Raw genomic sequence first — 22,948 nt, 5'->3', positions numbered from 1 at the left:
TCCCCATGACATTGCCACTCCAGCAAGCATTTTCTGGCAAAGCTTTGCCTGATCCAGACGCTTCAGACCACACCTGTAATTTAAATAATGGCGCTCACATAGGAATCTTACTGCAGAGACAGCAGCGGGCCCAGTCCTCTGCAAGCTCACCACTGGAGTCCAGCAAGGCTCTTTCAGTTATAAACAGAGGCCTTTTGGCTTGCCGACTCTTCACTAATGTGTTATTATAGCTGGACAACTCAGTTCCATTTTATTACAATGGCCAGTATAATTTATGAATGTTTTAGACATGAAGGAAACTGAAGAGAAAACTAACAAATGAATTTTGAAATATTTTTCCCCAAAGTCCCCTGAGGCATATGTTGTATTGAATATTCAGATCAACTTCAAAGAATGTGAAGAAATTAATTCATCCGTAGCTATCAAAATAATGCCACTACAGAAGAAAAAAATAATCATGCAATTATTCAAAATGTCATTTTGAAGGTGAAACCCTTTTGCCTGACCTTAAATGTTCTTACTGGGTTTTAGCTTTTCTCAAAGTGATGCTGTAAATCTTACTCATCTGATACTCAGTGAGTATCTCTGAGTTGACTAAGTATTATTATCCAATAAGTATATGTTTCATAAACACATAGGTGCTGAGCCTTACTTCAGCTGAATGTATTGAAGTGATGTTGCTATGGAAATATATTGCTACAATGTAAGGCCAAAAAGTTAAACTTCTGACAGATTAATAATGGCAAATGAATAAAAGGTGCATATTACCATCATCCTTTGAATATCTACAAGTTAATAACTAAAAAGTAGAATAACATACATGTCTATAGGAAAGTTGATTGATTTATTAATCATTCAAAAGTATTTATTGAGTGTATATTCAGTGTAGGCACTGTACAGGAAAGTAAATATCTGGGAACCAGGTAAAAGTTTTCCTGTCTTTGTGGAGTTGTCAGTCTAGTGAGGGAGACATCCTTAACAGAAAGCTGCAAAGAAACAGACATGCTGTAAAGGAAAATAGGAGGCATCAGTGAGAACTTTTAAGAGTGCACATGTAAGAGAGTTATTAATTTGGAAGGGCAGGTACAGCCTCCCTGAGGAATTACAGTTGAGTCCTGAGGATGAGGAGGGGTGGCGGGTCTGGAGATATTTCTGTGGTGAAAAAGGAAATAGCAGGAGAGAGGTGGAAGAAAAGGCAGGACTGGTAGGGCATTGTCTCTGGGGAGGTGGGGGAGGGCACGGGAAAGGATCCAGAGCAGCACCCAGGGGTGGCTCTTGAAGAACCACCAAAGATCCAGAAGAATTGACCATAAGCAAAACAACAGGCTTTGAAATGCAGCTCTTTATCAATGATAAATACTATTTATCATAGAAATTCTTTATTTTACAATTGGGAAAAATATTATAGTAAGAATGTTTCAAATACTAAGTGCCACAAACCTTGTTCCTTTTCTAACTTCTGAACATTCTTACCATAAATTATGAACACATATATAGCAATTTCCATCCATATTTTACTTAGACCTGTTTCAAGGGTGAAGATGACTAGTATATAACATATCCTAACTTTCTGTAACTTACATTGCATCTTCTTGGGAAGAAGAGTTGTGGCAAATTAAATAAAAATACATACAAAATAAAGCTATTAAAGTGGGAAAAAATTTTCTATGTAGGGAGAAGGAGATGTAAATATTTCTGAATTAGGCTAGTTATTGTAAATGAAACCTCTTTTTCGCTGAACTTTTTGCCAAACAAAGCAAAAGAGAATGTGATGAAAGAAAAAGCAACTATTTTCTGATCAAAGTATTCTTTGGTACTTCAGAAAAGAGAAAGTTTTCCAAATCTCAAAGGATTTCTAAATGTCATCTATTTTATAAGAAACATGGAACAGCAATGGTAGAGTCCTAGTAACTACTGTTTATGAGTAGAATGTCTACTGCATACTAGGAGCTTTCATGCCTGTCTTCTATTCTCACCACAACCTGCAAGTGGATGTTGCAGATGAGAAAACTGAGATGTAGAAAGCGGGCATATTGTTTAAGGTCACACAGGTAATAAACGGTATACTTGGGGTATATTGCCCCAACGCAATTCTCCATGTGCAGTGATCTTGATGTGTTAAGATGAGATTACCATACGATGAGATTAGAGGTGTGTGTTTTACTGAAAACGTAGTTTGAAAACAAGGGGAAGGGTGCTTATTATTCAGATCTTAAAGTGCTTTTTTTATGTCTTCAGATACTGTAAGACAGAAGTTTTCAAAGTGTGGTGTAGGGATCCCTGGAGGGTCCCTGAGACCACTTTCAGAGAGTCTGTGAAGTCAAAACTATTTCATCATAATATGAAAGCATTTCTCCTTATTTATCAAAGCACAGTGGAATTTTTCAGAGTCTGCATGATGTGTGATTTTACAATAGAGAATGCATAAGCAGATAAGAGAATCCAGCTGTTTTCCACTAAACCAGAAATTAGAAATTTGTAAAATTTTACAACAGTGACACAGTAGTAATTTTTTGTCTTAGAAAATAGTTATTTATATTTTTCAAATGTTTATGTTAATGTAATGAGTTTATTGTTTTATTTTTAAATAAATTAACAAGTAATTTTTTTATTTATCAGTTTTAACTACTTACACAGTAACTAATGTTAGATATAATTCACATAAACAAAAGCTCTTTGAGGTTCTAATTTTTTTTTTTTAGCTCTAAAAGAGACCTGAAAACAAAAAGTTTGAGAACTGGTGCTCTAAAAGTGTTGCTGCTTCTAATGATTTTTGTCTCCTTGAGGGAAAGACAGAGGATCATATTTCATGTTTTCCTTCTTCCTAGCTTCCTGACTTGAGATAATGTAGGAGTTAAAAATACTAACTATTGGTCAAAGGCAATCAGTGGGTCCAAGCAAAAATAAAATCATGGCTCTTACCATTTTGTCAATCAAATACATTTAAATGCCTCCCCCTCATGATCTTATCATGACTTTTAATAATCTTTCTACACACCAAGTAATTTCTAGCAAATGATCCCTGCCTATACTTTTTAAAGTAAGAATTATCACTGTTAGCATTTCATTGCTTTGTTTTTGCGTTTGTCCCCCTGGTAGTGCATGACTCCTAAATCTATTATTTTCTCTAAAACTTTTCTTCTGTTATCTGGTCTAGTTCTCCTTTATGGAGTGCCAAATGGTGTTTTGGGTTTTGTTTGTTTTCTCTTGCTTTTTTAAATTTGGACTTAGAACACATAACAACCATTTCTGTTTCTGTTCAAGAAGACCAGAACAACATTTCATGAAAATCTTTATATAATTAGTACTTTGCTAACCAACACTTGCCAGTTCATCTCATTTTTTCTTGTTATTGTGTTGTTATTTCCAGTATCATTTTCTTCCCAAAGCAATAGAGCTTTGAAATTGGGTTAGATTAGGGAGGAAAATCAATATTTTCTATTGATTGGGATCAATAGAACTATGCAATTCTTAGGTATATTCCAAAGCTACTATATGAGATACTTCATCTTTGCCTTCAAACTCAGCTTATACAAAAGATAGTATCTTCATCCTCAGAGATATGGTGGATTTTCCCAGGATATCATTCAAGGCTGAGCACGGTCATCTGTCGTTCTGTCATTTCTCGTCCCCCTCTATTACCCTCCCTGTCCTTCATTGTTCTACCCTCTTGTCCTTCATTTTTATTTTCCTCACATTTCCACCCTACAAAATCAAGTAATGGGTATATCCTGAGCATCTGTTGGGAATCATGTAACAGGCAAGAGTCTGGACTTTACAGCCAGATGCCCAAGTCTCAATCCCGACACCACAGTGTCTAGTTGTGACACTGTACAGATCTCCTAGCCTCTTTATGCCTCAGTTTTTTCATTTGTGGAACAAGAATTATATAATTTTACTTAACAGAGCTGCCGTGAAGATTAAACAAGCTATTAGGTCTAAAGTTTTTATAATAGTGCTTGAAATATAGTAAGTGCTTAGGACATGAATGGTATTATTACCTACATGTGGTAATTATCTAGTGTAAGGAATGAGTTAGAGCTGGTAAGACACGAACAAAAGCAACTTTATTTTTTCTTACTGTTGTGCTGGCAAATCAACACTGTGAATCCATTCTTCTCCTCAATGAATAAAATTTCAGGCCATGCCCATAGCTTTTCCAGTCCCTCTTGGGTAAGGAAAAGACCAAAATTTTAGACTCATCCAATTTTAAACTTCTTCCCTCCCCCAACTTGGACCTTAGAGATCTATAATTTATAAATATAGGGGGTAGAGATTCTTGTTAGTTCCTTCTCTATTTCTTGCTTTTTTTCAACCAGCCAGATGCTGATTGTGGTCCTTCTAGAGTTGGAATGTGAAAGCGATGATGAAGAGTGGGAAAGGAGATGGACGGTTAAGAAAGGTCTTACCAGACTGGCACATTTCTGGTCTGGCACCCATGATCTCTAGGTGTGGCAGTTTACAAATGCCTGTTGTTCTTTGTTTATGGGACAACATTGATGGCTCTACAGAGACTCACTGGAGGATAGTTCTATCACTGCAGGTTCTCTGAGTGGCCCTTTAGCTACCTACCTCCCTCATGTTCTGTTTCCTGTCATGCTGAGATAAGATGGCATCACCCCAGCAGGAAATGGGCCAGCAAAGGGATCTCTGGAGGGATACTAGTGTCTGGTTCTCTTCTGCACAGTCCACACTGGGCCCGTGAGAAATGTGCTTCTTTGCCCAGCTATTACTTGAGGGCAACTGAATCTCACTGAGACCATCTCTCCTCAATCACCTGCTCCAACCGTTTTCCAGTTTTTCATGAGTGAGGCAGATATCAGTTCCTGTTTCCCCAGATCACTAACTGACACATGTCAAGTGCTACAAATTGTGACCTTGAAGTATTTATCCCCTCTTACTTGGCTTGAGTAGAAAAAAAAAAAGTACCTCTTCCCTTCCCCTATGAGATGGGAAAGGAAGAAACTACAGCACCCTGGCAACTTTTTCTCTTCATCCAACAGAAAAATGGGCAAAGCATTTGAGTACACAGTTCATAGAAGAGGAAAACCATAAAGGGTATGAAGAGAAGGTAGACGATACCAGTAAACAGAGAAAGATAAGTTAAACCAAACATAAGGTATAATCTTTATACTCCAGCTCTGCAAAAGTTAAGAATATAAATTAGATAAAAATATTAGGAAAGCATTTACATTTACACTGTTTATGTGAGTAAATACTGATGGAGTCTTCTAGGAAAGTGATTTTGCAGTATATATTAAAATTGAAAATATATATAACTTTCGACCCCACCAGTCCTGCTTCCGGGTATCTGTCCTAAAGGAACACCAGCAAAAATACTCCAATATTCAAATATTAGAAGGTTTATTACTGCATTATTTGTAGTCGTTAAAAATTTGAATGTGCATTAAAAAGGAAATAGCAAAATTTTTAAATGATACATCCCAACAAAAAGTGGATGCAAGGATTAAATAGAGTAAGTTGTAGTGACACATGGGAAAGATTTCAAACACATTGTTAAGTGAAAAAAAGCAATGTAAAATTCTTATTAATGATACATTTATATAAGAAAACTAAAGAAATCAGGGATATTTCCTTCTATACATATACTCATTTTGTATATGAATAGAAAAAAGTTTGGACCATTTCAAACCAATGAATGATTACTTTTGGAGAGGGGTCTGATACTGGGGGAAGCAGGGTCAGGTAGAACTTCAACATTCACAATTAAAGCATATTACATGTGTGATTACACATAATTTACAAAATAATTTAAAATATAATAAAATGAATAGAGTTGTTAGAGGTGATCTTTAAGATCACCTCAAATATAACACTCTGTATTAATGTCTGGACTTACTAATCCTCAGAAGAGCCTATGAGAGCATTCATTGTCATTAAACAATATTTATCATATTAAGGATAGTTCTCTATAATAATTACTCACATCTCAGTGTCTGTTCAAACCGTAATTATGAAGTCTTTACTATGGTTGTGAATTTCTAAGATGACACATATGTAATGCTTTTCAGCTAATAAACCAGACATTTCAATATAGAGCACCTTGACTTTACTATAATATTAATTAGACAATTTGAGCTGATATGGTAACATGCCTATGAGAACTCCAACTAATATTCTCTGAGAAGTAAATATTTTATTTCTGGCAAGTGATTCTATACAATTTAAATTACATTTCACTTTTAGGAAACGGTATATAAGCTATTCTCAAATGTTACATAATTTAAAACAATTTCTTTTATGGTATTTGTTTTTAATCGTAATACATGTGTGTTTTTGAATCACTTAACTTAATAAAGGTTGTTATAATTTTGGAACGATTAAATATAAAAGTGTTGGAGCCATAAATATAACACATGAATATTACTTCATTATTTTCCCTGTTAGTACCTACATGAAAATGGGATTGTCCACCGTGATCTCAAACCAGAGAATCTTCTCTATGCAACTCCAGCCCCAGATGCACCACTCAAAATTGGTGAGGACATTTCCTGATGTCTTATGATCCCTTTTTCCAGAGCAGAAGAAATTTATTCCATGGAATTTATAAATACTGCTCCGTCCAGTTTTGCCTCCATTAAATTTCCTCAAATATTGGTGTCTGTAAAGGAATAATTAATTGTTTTGGAAATCTGTGTTCTTTCCTGGAGTGTTAATCTGAATTAGTGGCTGGAAGTTGGTACTTCATTTCTGGACACACAAAGGAATCACAGCTCTTGGAAATGATGGGGACTTCAGGAGATGACTGTGTGTTGTAGATAAGTTTATATAGAAGAAAATCGCAGAGTATGTAACATTTCTTTTTTCCTTTTTTTTTGTTTTTGTTTTTTTTGGTTATTAACTTTTATTCCACAAGTTAGTTGGAGCTTAGTTTTAGGCAATGAAGAACTTTGATGTAAAATACTTAGTGCCTATCAGTGAATTCGGGCTATGAGTCATTTGTTTATATGAACAGAGATAAACTGAGATCTGTATTTCCCAAAGTGCACTCCATGGAACACTGGTCCTCAGTTGAGTGAACAAGGGTGAATAATTCTTTTGGGGGCACTATGGTTTGTGGAGGTGCTAAGGTTGGTCAAGTAAGTTATGAAATGCCAATTTAAACATTTTTATTTCTGCAGGACTTTCAAGAAAGTTAAAAATACTAATGTGTAGCCTGACATCTAAATTAGTGTCTTTGAGACTTTTCCCAGTTCTTATTTGACTCTGGAAACCTTGGGGATTTTTTTTCCTTCAGTAAGCAATTTGAAGGACTATAAAGATGAACTTTGGAAAGTTCTGATCTACTCAAAGAGATCATTAAATTGATATTTTAGAAAAAATGTATATTAAATGTTACTTTTCATGTCCCTTACAAAGTAAATCTTTGTTTGCAAAAAAAAATTACAAAATTTATTTTAGATGAAATCTGCATAGTAGAATCTGTACTAAATCCTCTGAAGGGCATTGCTCTTTTGGAGCTGTCCTTTATAATGCTGATCTGATGAGTTCACTGCATTTATAAATGTTAACACTTTTGAAAATTTAATTGTACATATCATGGAAGAGCTCAGACAACATAATGTGCTTTATGAATCCAAGAACCTAAAGAAAAAACACTGAAGTCCTGCTGGGCAGCTGGCTTGTTCTCATAATCACTCCTGAAAGGCAGTGGACAGCAGGGAGGCTTCCATTTTCTTTGACATCACTTTCAAAGATTTTATCCTTAAAGAAATTTCTTTAAATGGTTGGACGGATACTGATTTAGGCAGGAGCTCCCTTCTTCCTGAAGGACTTCCTGCTGCTTTTTCTGATAAGGATCAGCACCTCCATTGAAACATGGGTTTATCTTTGAAGCCTAAAATGGCATCAATTCTGCACCTGCCTCTCTTGAAGAATGGCCTTGAACTGTTTCCTGATGTTTCCTGAGTGAGAGAGGTGTAGCCCAGTGAATAGACCGTAATGGTAGCAACTTCTGATAATGTTTTATCTAGGTAATATCCTGAGAAATAAATAAAAAGGGTTTTTGCACAGAAAAGTTATATGTTCCCTAGATGAGAGTAAATTCTTTTCCATCAAATGCACTATGGAATGACATTATTTATTTTGAGGCAGAATAAACCTTTGATATTTCTGTTCGTTTTCTTGACATTTATGAAAGTCTAATTTTTAAATTTGATTTCTTCCAATGGATTAAAAGTTCTGAATTACATCACCACTGTCCTTTAGTTTCATAAATCTCAGAATTAATATTAGATAAAATATATGTACTGCAACTATTACTTCAAGAAGGAATAGCTTATTTACTCAAATCTGGTAATTACAGAGAAAAGCATAAAATGTCTTTGGTAGTTATTTTTTTCTCTTTTTCAATTTAAAGCAACACTTGAATTATTATTTTTTGGTTGTTTGTTTACTCTCCCAGGTGACTGGTCCCTGTCTACATTTACCCCGTCATCAAATACAAAAACAAACAAAGAAGTTAGTTCTATTTTGAATAACTAAAGTATTCTGTCATCTTATAAAAGCTGAGAAAAGACTCGCTTCCTTAAATTTTTTTCTTGTCTTGTTAGCTGATTTTGGACTCTCTAAAATTGTGGAACATCAAGTGCTCATGAAGACAGTATGTGGAACCCCAGGGTACTGCGGTATGCTCTTTAATACTGATATTTTGCTTCTATTGTTGTTTGAAATCTTTTTTTATTTGATGAACTTATTTTTTAACTCCTAATGTCTCTATGTGAAACACAATTTGAAGTGTCTTCATGAGGAAGGCATTTGTAAATGACAGACCACCTCTTGTTCTGCATAAGGGGTTCAATGATGTTGATTTTAGGGCACCCTGTTAAGACAGCAGAGGGTGAGGGGACCGCAGGGAGGACAGACTGGGTGCTCTGTACCTGCCTTTGAGGTGGTAGCTATTCTTGGGGCCACTCAGGAGTAGAAAAGTAGTCACCAGGGGAAAGGGCAGGGAAACAGTTTTGTGACTGGAATTAAAGCCATGAGCCCTGTATCACTTTCCTTACTTGCTTTTACTTGGGAGAGTGTGTGAGGAGAGCATGTGTCATTAATGCAGATGGTGTGGAAGACAACAGTGAGAGTGGGGTAGTCCCTAGCTATTGTTGGTGGCACTGGGCTAGCTTCACTAAGATAAGAGATTTAGGTAGGGTTTCCCCACCAGAATCCCCCGGTCTCTGGAGATGAGCTGTGCAGCAGTCCTCAGATCCTCTTGACCAGTCTCTCAGAATGGGTTGAAGGCACCTTGGGTACAGTTCACAATCCAGAGACAGAACAATAGCATTTGATCCAAACCAGCATGAAACTCATCCTTTTTTTCTTGATGGCTATATTAATCTGGCAACAACCTAAAAACCAATAAACCTTTCAAATATTATCAAGAATTTCTAAAATTTTCGTGGCTAATGAGTATGTGACAAATTAATTAGAACTCTAGTCTGGATTGCAAAGAAAAGAGACACGATTTCATGTTATCAGTCATAAGTTTAGCTATCATTTTCTCTTAGAATAATCATCTTTTTATGTAAATCTTTCTTCACTGACTCATCTCTTCAGCAAAATCACCTGCTGTGTATTCAAGCCAGTGCTTAGCACCTGGGAGATGCGTTTTCTTGCCTCCATCCCCACTCAAGGGGCTTACAGTCTATAGAGAAACAGTCATGTAAATCAAAAATGTATAGCACCTTAAGAAATACCATGTTACGCACATAGGAAGGCCATTATGGAAACAGGAGAAGGGTGGTATTTGGAGTTTCCTGTCTTGTTCTTCTATGGCATTTATATTTGTTAATCACCTCATCTGAGAAATAGACATGTCAGAACTACATAACTAACTCATTTTAACAACTTTTGAATTCATGGAAATCAGACTGGAAAAGTGCAGTAAGGTATCCACTAAAGCAAATGTATGATTAAATTCACAGAAGTTTAGTGCTGGAAGAAACTTTAAAATTCATTTACTAACATTCTCATTTTACTGAGATCAAGAGTATGACTTTCCCAAGAGTCCACATCTAGTTGTTGGGGGATCAGGGGTGAGAATCCAGGTATGCAAGGTCCTAAAAACAGAATGATAGGATTCCCTACACAGAAAAATCACCATAGATAAATCAGTGTGGTTTTCCTTCACAGAAATATTTATCAGTCATTGCATTTAATTTATGATTTTCTCTAATTTAATTTTTATGCCTCAAAAGTATTACTAGGTCATCGTCAGAAGTGAAAATCCAAACAGGTGTAATCAATATTAACACCTCATGCATTCTTCCACACCATTCTCCACATTTCCATGTTCATATAAACATTTTATAATTTTGATTTTAACTAGTTAGTTTCCCTGGTCTAAAGTAATAATGTTTTGGATTACTTTCTTACAGCTGAATTGTTCATAAATCCAGTGATTACACAGAATTAAGTGTACCTATCTTTTTATTAAATCTTTACATTATGCCAAATATTCTTGTTCTGGAGCTTAAGCTCCTTGAGGACAGGAGTAGTTTATCAATTAGGAGTAAATTGAGAAAAATCAAAATATAGTTTAAACAAGACAGAAATTGATTTCTCTGATGTTAGAAGTCTACAGGGAGGCAATCCTGGTGGGTTCCACAGCTGTGGCTCTTCAGATGTGGTGGCTCTCAGTGCCAAGGATTCAGACTTTCCTGTCTTGCTTTACCATTCCTTAGTATGTTTCCTCACATTCCAAAATGACTGCTTGAAATCGGTCATTCCATATGCATTCTACACAATAGAAAGGAAAAAAGATTGAAAAAGAGTGCATCTTTTCACTATTAAATAGACTTGCAGAAGCTCCAAATGTCCACTTGTATCTTATTAGCCAGTACTTAGTTACAGCCTCCACACTGCCAGGGAAAACTGGCAATGTGTCCCTTGACTGGACGTGTTGCTGCCCCAAATGAAATCAGGGTTCTCTTACCAAGAATGAGTATTGCATTAGACAACTCACTCTCTACCACAGGCTTATGAGTAGGATTTTCTTAGCAAAAATGTGAAAACCATTTCACTATGTCCCCTGTAGGCATCCTCTTGTTTGTTTTAATATTTTGTGTTTTATATTTTATGTTTTCCTTAGAACTGTTAGCTAACAACTTGTCCATGACCCTTTCCTTCTAATGGATCCATGTGGACTTTTCCTTTCTCTAAGTCAAATGTTCTTATTTGTCGTCATCCTGAATTTCTTTCCTGCCTCCAGAGCTCCAAGAATACAGGGGAAAATAAGAACCCTGAATTTAGTCCTATGGGCCAAATGGGGTTCCCATTTGTGATCTCTAATTGCTGACCAACTAATAGAAGCTTTGAAAGAGGTCTGAGAAAAGAATGACACAACAAATTAAGGATTTAAGAAGAAAGTGAGGGGAGGACAGTTTAGTAATCATTATCTAGTACCAAACACTAAGTATTCCAAGGAGGTAGCTAGGTTGGAGGAATTCTCTGAGAATTGAGCAGCCTGAAATGGGAAGATCAGGGAGAAATTACACCAGTGATCTCTCAGAGTCCTTTCAAGGGTTTTAATAGTAGTGACAAGAGCAGTTCTTTCTTGCAGCAGTACAGAATGGTCATCCTGGGAATGAGGGATTCACTCATTGATAGAAAGAACTTTGAATGACTAATAGACTCCATGTTAGGCACCGAGATTATAAGAGTGAACGCAGTATGGTCTCATCCTTCAAGGATTTCATAGGGTATAAAAGGAGAAAGATCTGTACACACTAAATCAAAGTTTGTTGTGATAAGTTCTGTATTTATCTGAGCCAAAGGCTCAAGGATAAAGAGAAGAGGGAACAATTAATACTTCCTAGATAGGCTTTTACAGAGGATGGGCATTTAAGTTGGACACTGAAGGATTAGTAGGAGTTCAGCAAGTCAAGAGGTGGCCACAAGGCATTCTTTGTCAGCAGGCACAGGAAGAGAAAAGTCAGATGAGTAGTAGCATCTGACTAGTTCAGGAACTGTTTGTTACTTTGTCACTTTGCATGACTGGAACATAGTCTTTGGTAGGGAGCATGCAGATGGGCTTGGCAAAGTAGATGGATCAAATTTTAAAATAATCTGTACATTAGGCTAAGAAATTCAGACTTGCTTTGGTAAATAATAGTGATCCAGCAAATGTTCTTAGTCAGGGCAGTTATATTTTTAAATCAAATCTGTATTTTATAAATATCTTGATAGTGACATTTTGACAGATGGATTTGAGAGAGAAAGGAGATCAAAAGAAGACAAATTAGAAAGCTATTATAAATGCTCTTTCCTGTCACTCCATTAACAGCCTCAGTGAATAATGTATTCAATCTCCTCCTAAATCTAATCATTTTTAAACATAACACTATTATAAAAATACTATTTCAGATGTTTGTCTTTGCTATCTTATAAGATGGGCCCATCTTACAGATAATGCCATCTTAGAATGGAGGCTTGTTTTCCATTTGCTATTTCTTCCCCTATAGATGACCACATAACCCTTGAGGCTATGTAATAGGGGAAAAGGGAATTGACTGGATGAAGATAATCCTTCCCCCTCTGCTATAGGTAGAGGCTCACTAGGAAGAAGTAATTTGCTGTATTATATGAAAATGAGGAGAAGGCAGCATGGAAGCTGGGGCAGGGGTGGGGACTAAGAGAGAAAATAAAAGTGCTATGTGAACTCTGAAGTGCTAAACTTATGTGTAGAATTACTATTATATAGGCTGATCAGGCTTGGAAATCAAAAATAAGTAAGTTTGATGTGTTTAATTTAAAGAGCAAGGTTCAAATTATATATAAACAGACATATATATGCATACATACTCTTGGTCCAAAGGTAATAAATACACTGGAATATTACCTCCAAGTGGGAGCAGAGGAAGGGGCAGGATGTTAAGGCACCCCTTTGTACAGTAACACAGAAGCACTGGAAAAGCTGAGTTAGGGAAAAACAGAAGTCCCAGTAACACCAGGGCACCGGAAGTGGGTGATCTAGAACAGAGGAAAGATGCAGGGTTTTAATTTTTTTTAACTTAATATAATAATATTTCTGTTTATCTGTCTTAGAAACAAATAGACCATTTATAGGAAAGGCTGAAGCCCCCTTTGAGGATGTCCCTCAGTTCGAGCCCTTTCTCTCCTCACCACATACAAGTACTGTCATCACTTTGCCATGTAGCCTTCTGAGAATAATTAGGTGGGGAGGGAACTGTCCATTTATGGAATGAGTTGGAAATGGTAGGAATACAGGACTGGTAGGAGTCATTGTCATGTTATGGAAAGCGTAACTTTACACAGAGACTAAACTTGGAGCAGTGTCTGCCATATAATTGACAGAGGAGAGGGCTGAGCCTGCTTGCTCGCTTGATGTAAGGGCGATTACATCCTGAACAATTATCCTTATGTACACTGGGTCTAGTTTCTACCTTGAATAGAAGGATTTTTCAGTTACATCTCTTGAGGGAGTAGGTGTTTATATTATACCATCTGTCATTTGTCAGGAAATTAAAAAAAGGAAAGCTACCCATTCAGTCTCATTTATAGAACCTTTGCCTCAGGCTGTTAATAACAGAGCATTCGCCTATAAGTGAATCACAGAAGAAAGATTACAGATGCTAGGTGTTTAAGGAAATATTCATTATTTCCTTGGAAGTGTACCAAATTGAAACTAAACTGCAGGCCAGAAAACTGAAATTTGTGATCTGGTTAAGTGGAATGTCTAGTGTTCTGAAATAGTCCAAAGAGTGTTCAACATTGAAGAAATTCTCATAATCTTATTGGACAAAGAAATAGATCTCAAGGAAAAAAAATCTATTGGGTCATGATTCCTGATAAATGTGCTACAATGTAACTATGCAATATTGCTTCCAAAATGTCTTAACTGGTTCAGATATTTAAGGCTTGAAGTCTGTGGGTTCAAACCTACCCATGCCAATCACAGAAAAAAAGTACAAGCTGTTAGAGCAGAAAAGAAACGAGTATGGAAGACGATTCTTCCAGTGATAAAAGAACTTTTCTGTCTAAAGCCAATTATCTAATTTATTCATAAGCTTAATTAAACTGTGTTCATATTATATATTCTTAGCTGTCTGTTTATCCAAATTCCATTTTCAGGGTCCAGAAGCTGTCAAGAATTTATTTCCTCTCGATATTTGCCAGGGTCCTATCATTATAGAGATAATCCTGCCTTATTGCCCACATTACTGTGTTTTAATGAAATAACCTACTACATTCACTATAGTAAAATTATAATTTTTCAACAGTCTACAGTCAGAAGAGATTTCTGTCTACATGAACACACATTACTATGAAAAATGTTGGAAAATTTAAATGAGATGAAATAAGTAAATCTAATAGTCTAAAATACAAGGTTTTAGAATAGTTTTATGTTTTTGTTCATTTCTAGAGAACTAAATAGCTAAGATGAAATAATAACATTATCAAATTACATTGGTAATCTAATCAAGTAGGGATGGTCTTGCCTGAGAACTAATTAAAACAAGGATGACTTTCTTCTTGCAATGAACTTTAAAAAAAAAAAGGACGAAATAAATATATAGTAAAATGTCATCTGCAGTGCCTGTAACTTTCTCCTCAATGGCTGGGGTGTGTACATGAGCCCTTGGGGCTTGTTGACAACAGGAAGGCAGCAGGGAAAGCAAAAATAAGAAATCAGAGAATGCCAAGCAGGTTGGTGAAGGGTGCCCAGATCCATCTCCTCTTCCTGAACAGGCTGTGTCCCCAGGCCATCATAGGGTTGTCCCAGGCATGCTTGCAGTGCCTGATCCAAATGAACAAGGGCCAGGCGAAGGGCAAAGTGAGGCTGGGGACAGATGGAGGAGTGGTGAGGAAAGGTGTAGCGCAACTTGTTCTTGACCTTGCGGGGGGCAGGACGCTGCAGGTTGAGAGCAGGCTTATTTTAAACTGTCTTGGAAGTTTTAAATCTAGAGGAAAATAAGTCTCTTGGGGTCTTTTTGTTGGTCTGGTACTGACCTAAATAAAGGGTATTCTTACTTTAGTCCGTTTTCATTTAATGAATATTTATTAAGCTCCTATCATGCACCAGGCACTGCTCAAGGTACTAGAGATGTAGCAGTGGAAAAACTTTTCTTCTTTAAAGATGGTACATTTTAGTGGGAGAAGACAAACAATAAATAAAATAAATGTGTTAATTATATAAAAAGAGGTGATTATTTCTATGGAAGAATATAGAGTTGGGAAAGGAGACAAGGCACACCAACCCTGAGGCAGGAACACACCTGGCCAGCAAGGAGGCTGGTTGGTTGGAGCGCAGCGACGAAAGGGGAAAATAGCAGGTAGGGATAGCAGAGGTCAGAGCTGCAGCTGGAAGGATATAGCTAATACTCACTGAGAGGGGAAGACTTTTGAAGCAACAGATTTAGAGCTTGTTGATTTTGAGATGCCTGTTAGCCATCCAGGTGGAGGTGACACATGGGCAGAAGGGTGTATCTGAAGTTCAGGAGCAAGGGCATGGCTGTTGTTATAAATATGGACATTATCAGCACATAGATGCTATTTAAAGTCATGAGACTGTCCAGCATCACCAAGACAGAAAGAAAAAGACCCAGACTGACCCCTGGGCAACATCACCATTAGGAGGCCAGAGAGAAGAGAGAAACCACCTTATCATTCTTAGACCGTCAAATAGTAGAAGCTGCTCCACAAGACAGAATTATTAATTATGAGTAGATGCTTTACGGCAGATTCAGGGCTTAATACACCAAACAATATTCTAACATCTGAAGCTGTCAGCAGTGTAAGGGGCTGCCTCTCTGGCTTGGGAAATGGTCACAAAACCTGACTGACTCATCTCTTGGGATTCAGGGCTATCAGTGAGGGGAGGGGATGAAGAGTCCTGCAAATTTCTGCATCACCCATATGTATTAAATGATACGACCGCAAAAGCTGTGTGTATGTTCTATATATGTAAACTAAGTTGAGGATGATGTCAACCACTTTAGTTAAATCAAAGTTAATCAAGTATATTTTGGCCTGACATGACTGATAAAATTGTATCTAAACAGATTGTCACCAACATCAGCCCCTCATTTCTCATACTCCCTTTGGTTTAGAGACAGTCTTTTAATGTACTGGTAATCTTCAACTTCTGGGTCTCCATATCACAAAATCATTTTTTGTGCCCACTTCCTTGTAACTGTAAGAGACTACTTCAAGAACAGAACCAACTGTGCTGGAGAACTTACAGTTCTGTGAGGAGTCAGCTCTATTATTACATATGTGAGGGTGGAATGAAGGGAGGAAAAGAGGTCAAAAGGGAGAGGTGATTGATGGCAAGTGGGTAGAAGACTTGCTTAAAATGTATTATTTGGGCCCTGAACACCCACAACATGTTCCATTTTAGAATGTTTGCTACAGAAAGGATATGCATAAAATAAACATAAAAAGTTTCAAAGAATTATTACTGATAATTACCAGTAAGATGTGTAGCTCCTTTAGAAAAAAACAGTGTTGCTGTACTTAACACATGAGACAGTTTGAATGCTAAGCTCATTACTTTTTAGCTGCTGCTCCTTATACAAAAAGAAATTCTTATAAAATGTGAATATTAGGATCAGTTAGGTTTATTTATTTATACTCTACCTTTTCCCACAAAAACAGGAAGGCAGCTTGTCAACAGTTAATACTCCTTTGCTGTCCCCGGGGCCAGCATCCTTCACAGTTTTAAAGTGACCAGGAGACACAGTCTAATTAAATATTTGGAACAAATAGTGATTCCTCCAAGATGAGAGGGCTCAATGGAATCATAGAAAAGTGAATTTCATAGAAATGAAACTTTCATAGGGTAATAATAAGCCGTGTTTCTTTTTTCCTCTTCTAAAAGCATGAAGTGTTCTCAAATATTTGATTTTCTCTTCAGGGTATCATTTAAAAAATAAAACGTGAAGTGAGGATAATAAACAGGCTCTTTCTTCACCCATTTATAAGATTTGTACAAGGAGATATATCATACAGTTCATGTGGTAAGGAAGACTTTTTCAAGAGCTAAAATGAAAAACATTAAGTGAGATTGGATTGACTGATATTTGTAGTGTAAAAGATCAAGAACGAAGGAAAACAGAAAGGATGCGTTAGAACATGAAGCAGCCTATCACCTGTGTCTCAAAACATCCTTCAAACTCTTTTCTTGCTCTACACTAACAAGTCATAAATAACTAAAGTGACAGAGGCTTCAAATGCCTCCTCGGTCCTTCCCCGCCTTCCACAGCATGGCAGGTATAGAATTGACAGTGTCTGAGATCCATTGTAGTAAGTGACAAGGGTGCTCCTAGCTAGAGGCAACCCCTTCCAGAAGCATCTCAACTGTTTCCCTGCCTGATCCATTCCACACCTTTGTTATAACACTTAGCATGCTGCACTGGGACATTGCCTGTCTTCTCTGTTGTCAAAGCAGAAATTGCACTTGACAAAGTTAAAACGGTTGTGCCCCATACTTGCAAAATGTATGTGACACCTTAACAAAGGACCACATATGATACAGATGCTAAGCACCAGCTTGGAGTCTTCCCAGCTGTGGGCACTGCTGCCGCCTACAGGAGGCTGCCCTGAAGGCATTCTTCTCCTTTGTGCTCCCAGGACAAGTTAGGAACCCGGAGGGGACAGAGAATTTCCAAACACTGCTCTTCTGCTTCTGGCAGAAAATCCCTCTCCCTCATCCTACCATGCTGCTCACTCCCCTGCAGCAAAATTTAGAGAGATTTCTAGATGCTTTGGTAAAGATGCCATGGATTTTTGTGGCCTCAAGAAAACTCTGAATTCAAAATAAGCCTCTACAGTGAAAGCCCCAGTGTTTTTCCCTCAGCTGTGAAAGGGGGAGTAGTTCTGTAAAGTGAGGTTCAGGCTTTGAGATGAAAATAGATTTTTTTTCCATTTTTTGAAAATTGAGGTAGATTGACAATATTATATTAGTTTCAGGTGTGTAATATAACAAATGAAAATTTTTATAGATTATACTCCATTTGTAGTTATTATAAAATATTGGCTGTATTTCCCGTATGTTTTGAATGGTTAAAATGAAATTATAGGAGAGAATACAGACAAAACCCCTGACCTAATGGAATCTGCAGTCTGGCCTGGACCTGCCTCCCAGGTGCTGATCACACCCGGGCCTCACTGCACACCAGCTGTGCTCCACCCACACCAACTTGTCTAGTTCCAAGTGCCCCTTACTCCTTCCTGCCACAAGTCTCTTCACGTGTGCTTTCTCCGCTCACAACTCTCTTCTCTCTTTCCTCAACCACCACCTCTCCGCCTTTGCCTAGTTAACTTCTCTAGATCTTTCACATCTGTTTGAACTTTCCTTTCTCTGACCACCTTTCTTGATCTTTCTGACCAGGTCAACCCTCTGTGAGAGACTCTTCCTCCAAGCGCTTCCAGTTACCACTTGCACATTTCTTCATATGGTTTTCTTGATCTACCTCCCCCACCAAACTGTAAATACTGTAAACACTGTGATGGTGGAGACTTGTTCCCTGTAACTCCCTATTATTCCCCGCACCACTACCTGACAGTGCCTGTCGTACAGGAGGTGTTTAACAAATAATTCATGATTTATTTAATGAGTGAATGGATGAATCTGTTGATTTCATTTGCTTCAGTCTCCCTTGTGTTTGTCTTTCTCAAAACAGTTAACAGTATAAAGAAGTCTTCTAACAATGAATGCTGCTCTGTAGTTTTACCTGCCTAGGTAGGAAGAGGTTGTAAAGCTCATCTAGGGCATTGACGAAATGGAGGTACAATCCATGACCAAAATTATCCCTCTGCTTTTCCCCTGGGGCTTTAGGAAAAGAGGGAAAACCTAGCACTGATGGTCCCTATAAGGATATCACAGGCCATAATTGATAAGAATTATTTTAGAACCATTTCCAGTTACAGTGATTTTATTCAATAAAATGGCGTTCATCTCAATCTTTATATGGACCTTCAATCTCTAGATGTTTTAATGGTACCATGATCTTATTTAAAAATCAGCACTCTGAGGTCTAAGTGGTATGTTGATGAATAAATATCATAATTGAAGTTTGAATTTTTATATAGTTTTTATATTCAGTTAAAACTGCTTTTTAAAAAGGTAAGTATCTTGGCAGTTCCAAAACCATTTACCAAAATTGTTCTGTATTGGATACTGGAGTGTGAGGTATCCTGGGAGCTCTGTAGCATTTAGTATTTAATGAGCAATAGCATGAATGATAATGTAACTTTAGGAAGTGGCAGAAAACCTGGACCCACTTAGAAGACAGCCAGTAAAGTCAATAAATAGTTATTGACTATTTCAGAAAAGATGATTCTGAATCATTTAAAATACATTTTTAAAAAATCATATTACACCTTGAAATGTTTTTGTCCCCTCCCCCATTTTGTTTTTTTGTTTGATCGTTTTGGCAATGAGGTGTGAAAAGATATGAAGGACAGCCAGGAGTGCTTAAAGCACTAAAAGATGGACTAGTTGATGTTTTTTCTTGACCTAAATTGGAAGTAGTCAACTATTTCTCATTCTAAGAAAATCACGAATCCATAGAATTACCTGCAAGGACATTTGATACCTAGGAGACTTAAAGTGCTAGCATGCCAGGGCCTGAAATTTATTCTAGAAAAGCTTTGGGCTCTTGGAGAAGATTCAAATAGATTATAAGAGTGTGTTCTGCCAGTTCTGAAGTCAAGGTCGTATTACCGAGTGATTGGAAATATTCAAAGGGTACTGTGAATGGGAATCTAATAGCATGTTTAGAGCTTGTTTCATCCAAATTTTGTATTATGATTAGTAAATATGATAAATTCATTTTAAAAAATTGTTTTTAAGAGAAATTCATTGCAGAGGGCAAAAATGTTCTATATTCCTTTTGTCTCAGTTAGCCTCACTGTGGAAAGTCTAGCTTTTCACACCACCAGTATTATTCATGTTACAGCATAATGCCTTATAAGGAAATAAATTGCCTCTGAAGAGTAAGGTTGCACACAGTGCTGTGAAGGGAGATCAGATATTGCCATGTCAGGTAAGAAACCCAAATGCCCTCTGAAGTGGGTTCCAAAAGGATTTTGTACTGTGGTATTCACTTCATTTGGGACCCTTAGCCTGGGAGCCATGGAGGATGGCCAGAAAGCACCTGACCTTCAGGACAGCACACTGACCTCTGGACAGCAGAGGATGGGAGGTTTGATTTCACTGGAGCCCACAGGATAGGTCCCCACAGGGAGCAGACCCAGTAGGCGCTCAGACAGGAGGGAGGGGAATGCAGCAGGTTCTGCAGGTAGAGTGCTTGTCCTCTCTTCCTGCTCAAACTCTCAGTAACCATCCCTTTACTTATGTCACAGCAGTATGCGAGTTAAAACTCAAAGTAAACTTGGAAATTAGCTAGTTCAATTCACTTAGATTTTAGAGGTGAAAACCAAGACCTAGAAAATATAAGGTTCTCCCCAGTGTATTTCAGTATTTATGTTTAAATGTGAGTATATGACCTGATAGCACCTCTCTGATGTGGAGACCTAGAGTAGGCAGAAGCACACGCTACTAACTGTCCATGCCAAAGACGCATGCATTCAGCTCCCTGACCGTAGCAGCTCTCCTGAAAGTGGCGGCCTAACCTGAGTTCCCTTTGCACTGTGATGAGCAAAGCATTTGTGAGGGGGAGTTCAGTGCAGAGGCTGTTGAGGCCCAAAGGATCTGTCTATGGAGAACAGATGGCCCTGGAAATGAAAACTAACCTCACAGAGAGAATGGTGTCGGCTTTGAGCGTGCGTTTTCCTTAATTATGTTAATTAAATCTGAAAAGGAACATTTTCTAGGAATAATTTGCCTATAGATGAGAAATGCTTCTTGGCCCCAGATACATTTCCTCAAAGGGTGCGTCTTGCTGAATTGCTGCTCAGAGTGCTTAGAATGCTCACTCTAATTTCTCTGTACAGGCTCTTTATCTCCTATATTTTATATAACAGTTTCTACAGGGAAGAGAATATTCTGATTGAAAAAGGATGGAGGATAGTATGGGGAAAGGATGGAGGATAGTAAGGGAAGATCTCAGTGGAAAATCCATTGTGTTCCTTCCTGTAAATTAAATCCAGGTCCCACGAGGACAGCTTCCTTACGGAGCTCACTTCGACAGTCTATACTGAGTATGACATTCCCAGGCTGCATGGACAGGGATCCAGTTCACCTGCTTTTCTGCCCACCTTGGGAAGGAGGAGTGTGGTGCCCCTGTCCCCAAGGCCTCCCTCAAGGAACCCTCAGCATTTGTCAGTCAGCTCCTTCCTCAGAGACCCTGCTGACACCCACAGCACTATTGTTCAAAGTAGAAAAGGGCCACTCCGGGCTCTAAACCTGAGCCCTATTTCTGCATAGAGGGTAGAGCTCCCACTTCTCCTTCTCTTCCGTTGTTAGTTAGGCAAACAAGCAACATCTCCAATTCTCTGTGCAGACAGTTAGACCCAGTTAATTCTCTATTTTCACAGTACTAAGGTAATAAAAAACATGGAAGATCTTACTATTCTATGCCACCAAGTCGTTTCATGGCTGAGAAGACTTTCCATTTTCACAGTGGTGGCACGACTAAGAGGAGCAGCCTCATCGCACATAAGGAAGGCCCTTTCTCAGTGCGTAATCCCAAACTGACTAGGGCCAGCTGCTCTCTGGGGACCTACATGTAGTTCTCAGTACCAGGGTATGTGCCAGCACCACCCACCCACCCCCCAAGCCCCTATTCCAACCTTCCAGTACCAAAGACTTTCCAGTCCCCCTCTCTTCTCCACTGGTCCCTCCCCTGCTTGCTGTTGAACACACACACTCATGGACACCCTGTGCCTCAGGCAGCATAATTATGCCTTTTCCCCTTACTATGCTAAACTTTGATTTCTTTCTTTTCTACATACAAAGCTCCCTTTGTAGCAGAGATATAGTTCTATCTCTCTGATTTGAGCAATATCATGTTGTTCTGATGCAGACTGTTAAAGTTAATAACTTTGTTTTTATGTACCCAAACACAGAGAGACTATAATCTCTCCCACTAAAATAGACGTAAGAATTTGTAGCCTCATATTTTGTTTTGGGGAGAGAAGATTGGTTACAAAACTGTTTTGAAACTATTATTAAAATGTGAATATTGAATATAAACTCTAATTTAACACAATTTTCTCTCCTTCTGCAGCACCTGAAATTCTTAGAGGCTGTGCCTATGGACCTGAGGTGGACATGTGGTCTGTAGGAATAATCACCTACATCTTGTAAGTGAAGAAGAGCAATCTCTGTGCATACTGTTTGCCTTTACTGTAATATTTTCTAGGTACTCATACTTCTCATAAAAAGCAAGATTTCTTTTTGACTTTTTGTGATTTTCTATGACATTCTAAATGTAGTTAGTGATAGGATCTTGTGAAAATGATCATTGCTTTTTATTTTGCAGTTTTCTTGGATCCAGAACATTGTCTAGGGCTTTCCTGTGTCTCATTCTGCTATGCATTGTGTAGCAGATTTGGGGGAATAATTATTTGATAATGAACATGAAACTCAAGTCCACATATTAAACTTGCACTTACTTATTTTCATCTCATCAAAATGATAAGTATTATTCCTTTTTAGAGGACAAATTCCTATTTGATCTCTGAAGCAATCTCAAACAGGTATATTTCTTACCAGGAATGTTTCAAATGAATTTTGCCTGTCATTTTTGTTTCCTATCTCTGTTAACTTGTCAAGGACCTTTAGTTTAATACCCTAAACTCAGAGAAACCTTTTCTCTGGTAGAAAAAAAATGAGCTAAATCTCTCACTCTCTGATATCCCCAACTCCATTCCTGAGCCCCTGTCTACTAATAAACAAGGGGTTTCAGGAAATTTGCTAAAGAGATGATGGAATTGCAGACAAATATGAGAGAAATAAGCAATGATGGAGTGTCTGGGGAGGAAGATTGCTGTTGAACAGCTA

The 22,948-nt window shown here is 37.8% G+C and overlaps 1 protein-coding gene across 4 annotated transcripts in view; it reads left to right on the top strand.

The window, feature by feature from the left end:
• CAMK4 (calcium/calmodulin dependent protein kinase IV) overlaps positions 1 to 22,948 on the top strand; it is a 190,335-nt gene that overhangs the window by 159,672 nt on the left and 7,715 nt on the right. For 3 of the 4 annotated variants that reach the window (XM_031673183.2, XM_006203975.4, XM_072958281.1), the window contains 3 exons: positions 6,409 to 6,499; positions 8,574 to 8,648; positions 22,173 to 22,248. In XM_031673183.2, coding sequence (XP_031529043.1) covers positions 6,409 to 6,499; positions 8,574 to 8,648; positions 22,173 to 22,248 — 242 coding nt within the window. Of the gene's footprint in view, positions 1 to 6,408; positions 6,500 to 8,573; positions 8,649 to 20,005; positions 20,028 to 22,172; positions 22,249 to 22,948 lie in introns of those variants that run through there. The other variant, XM_072958282.1, reaches the window with a different exon arrangement.

The sequence above is a fragment of the Vicugna pacos genome, chromosome 3 (genome assembly GCF_048564905.1).
Source record: "Vicugna pacos chromosome 3, VicPac4, whole genome shotgun sequence".
NCBI classification, from domain to species: Eukaryota; Metazoa; Chordata; class Mammalia; order Artiodactyla; family Camelidae; genus Vicugna; species Vicugna pacos.
The sequence above is the reverse complement of the archived record's forward strand: the minus strand, read 5'-3'. Positions and strand labels throughout refer to the sequence as shown.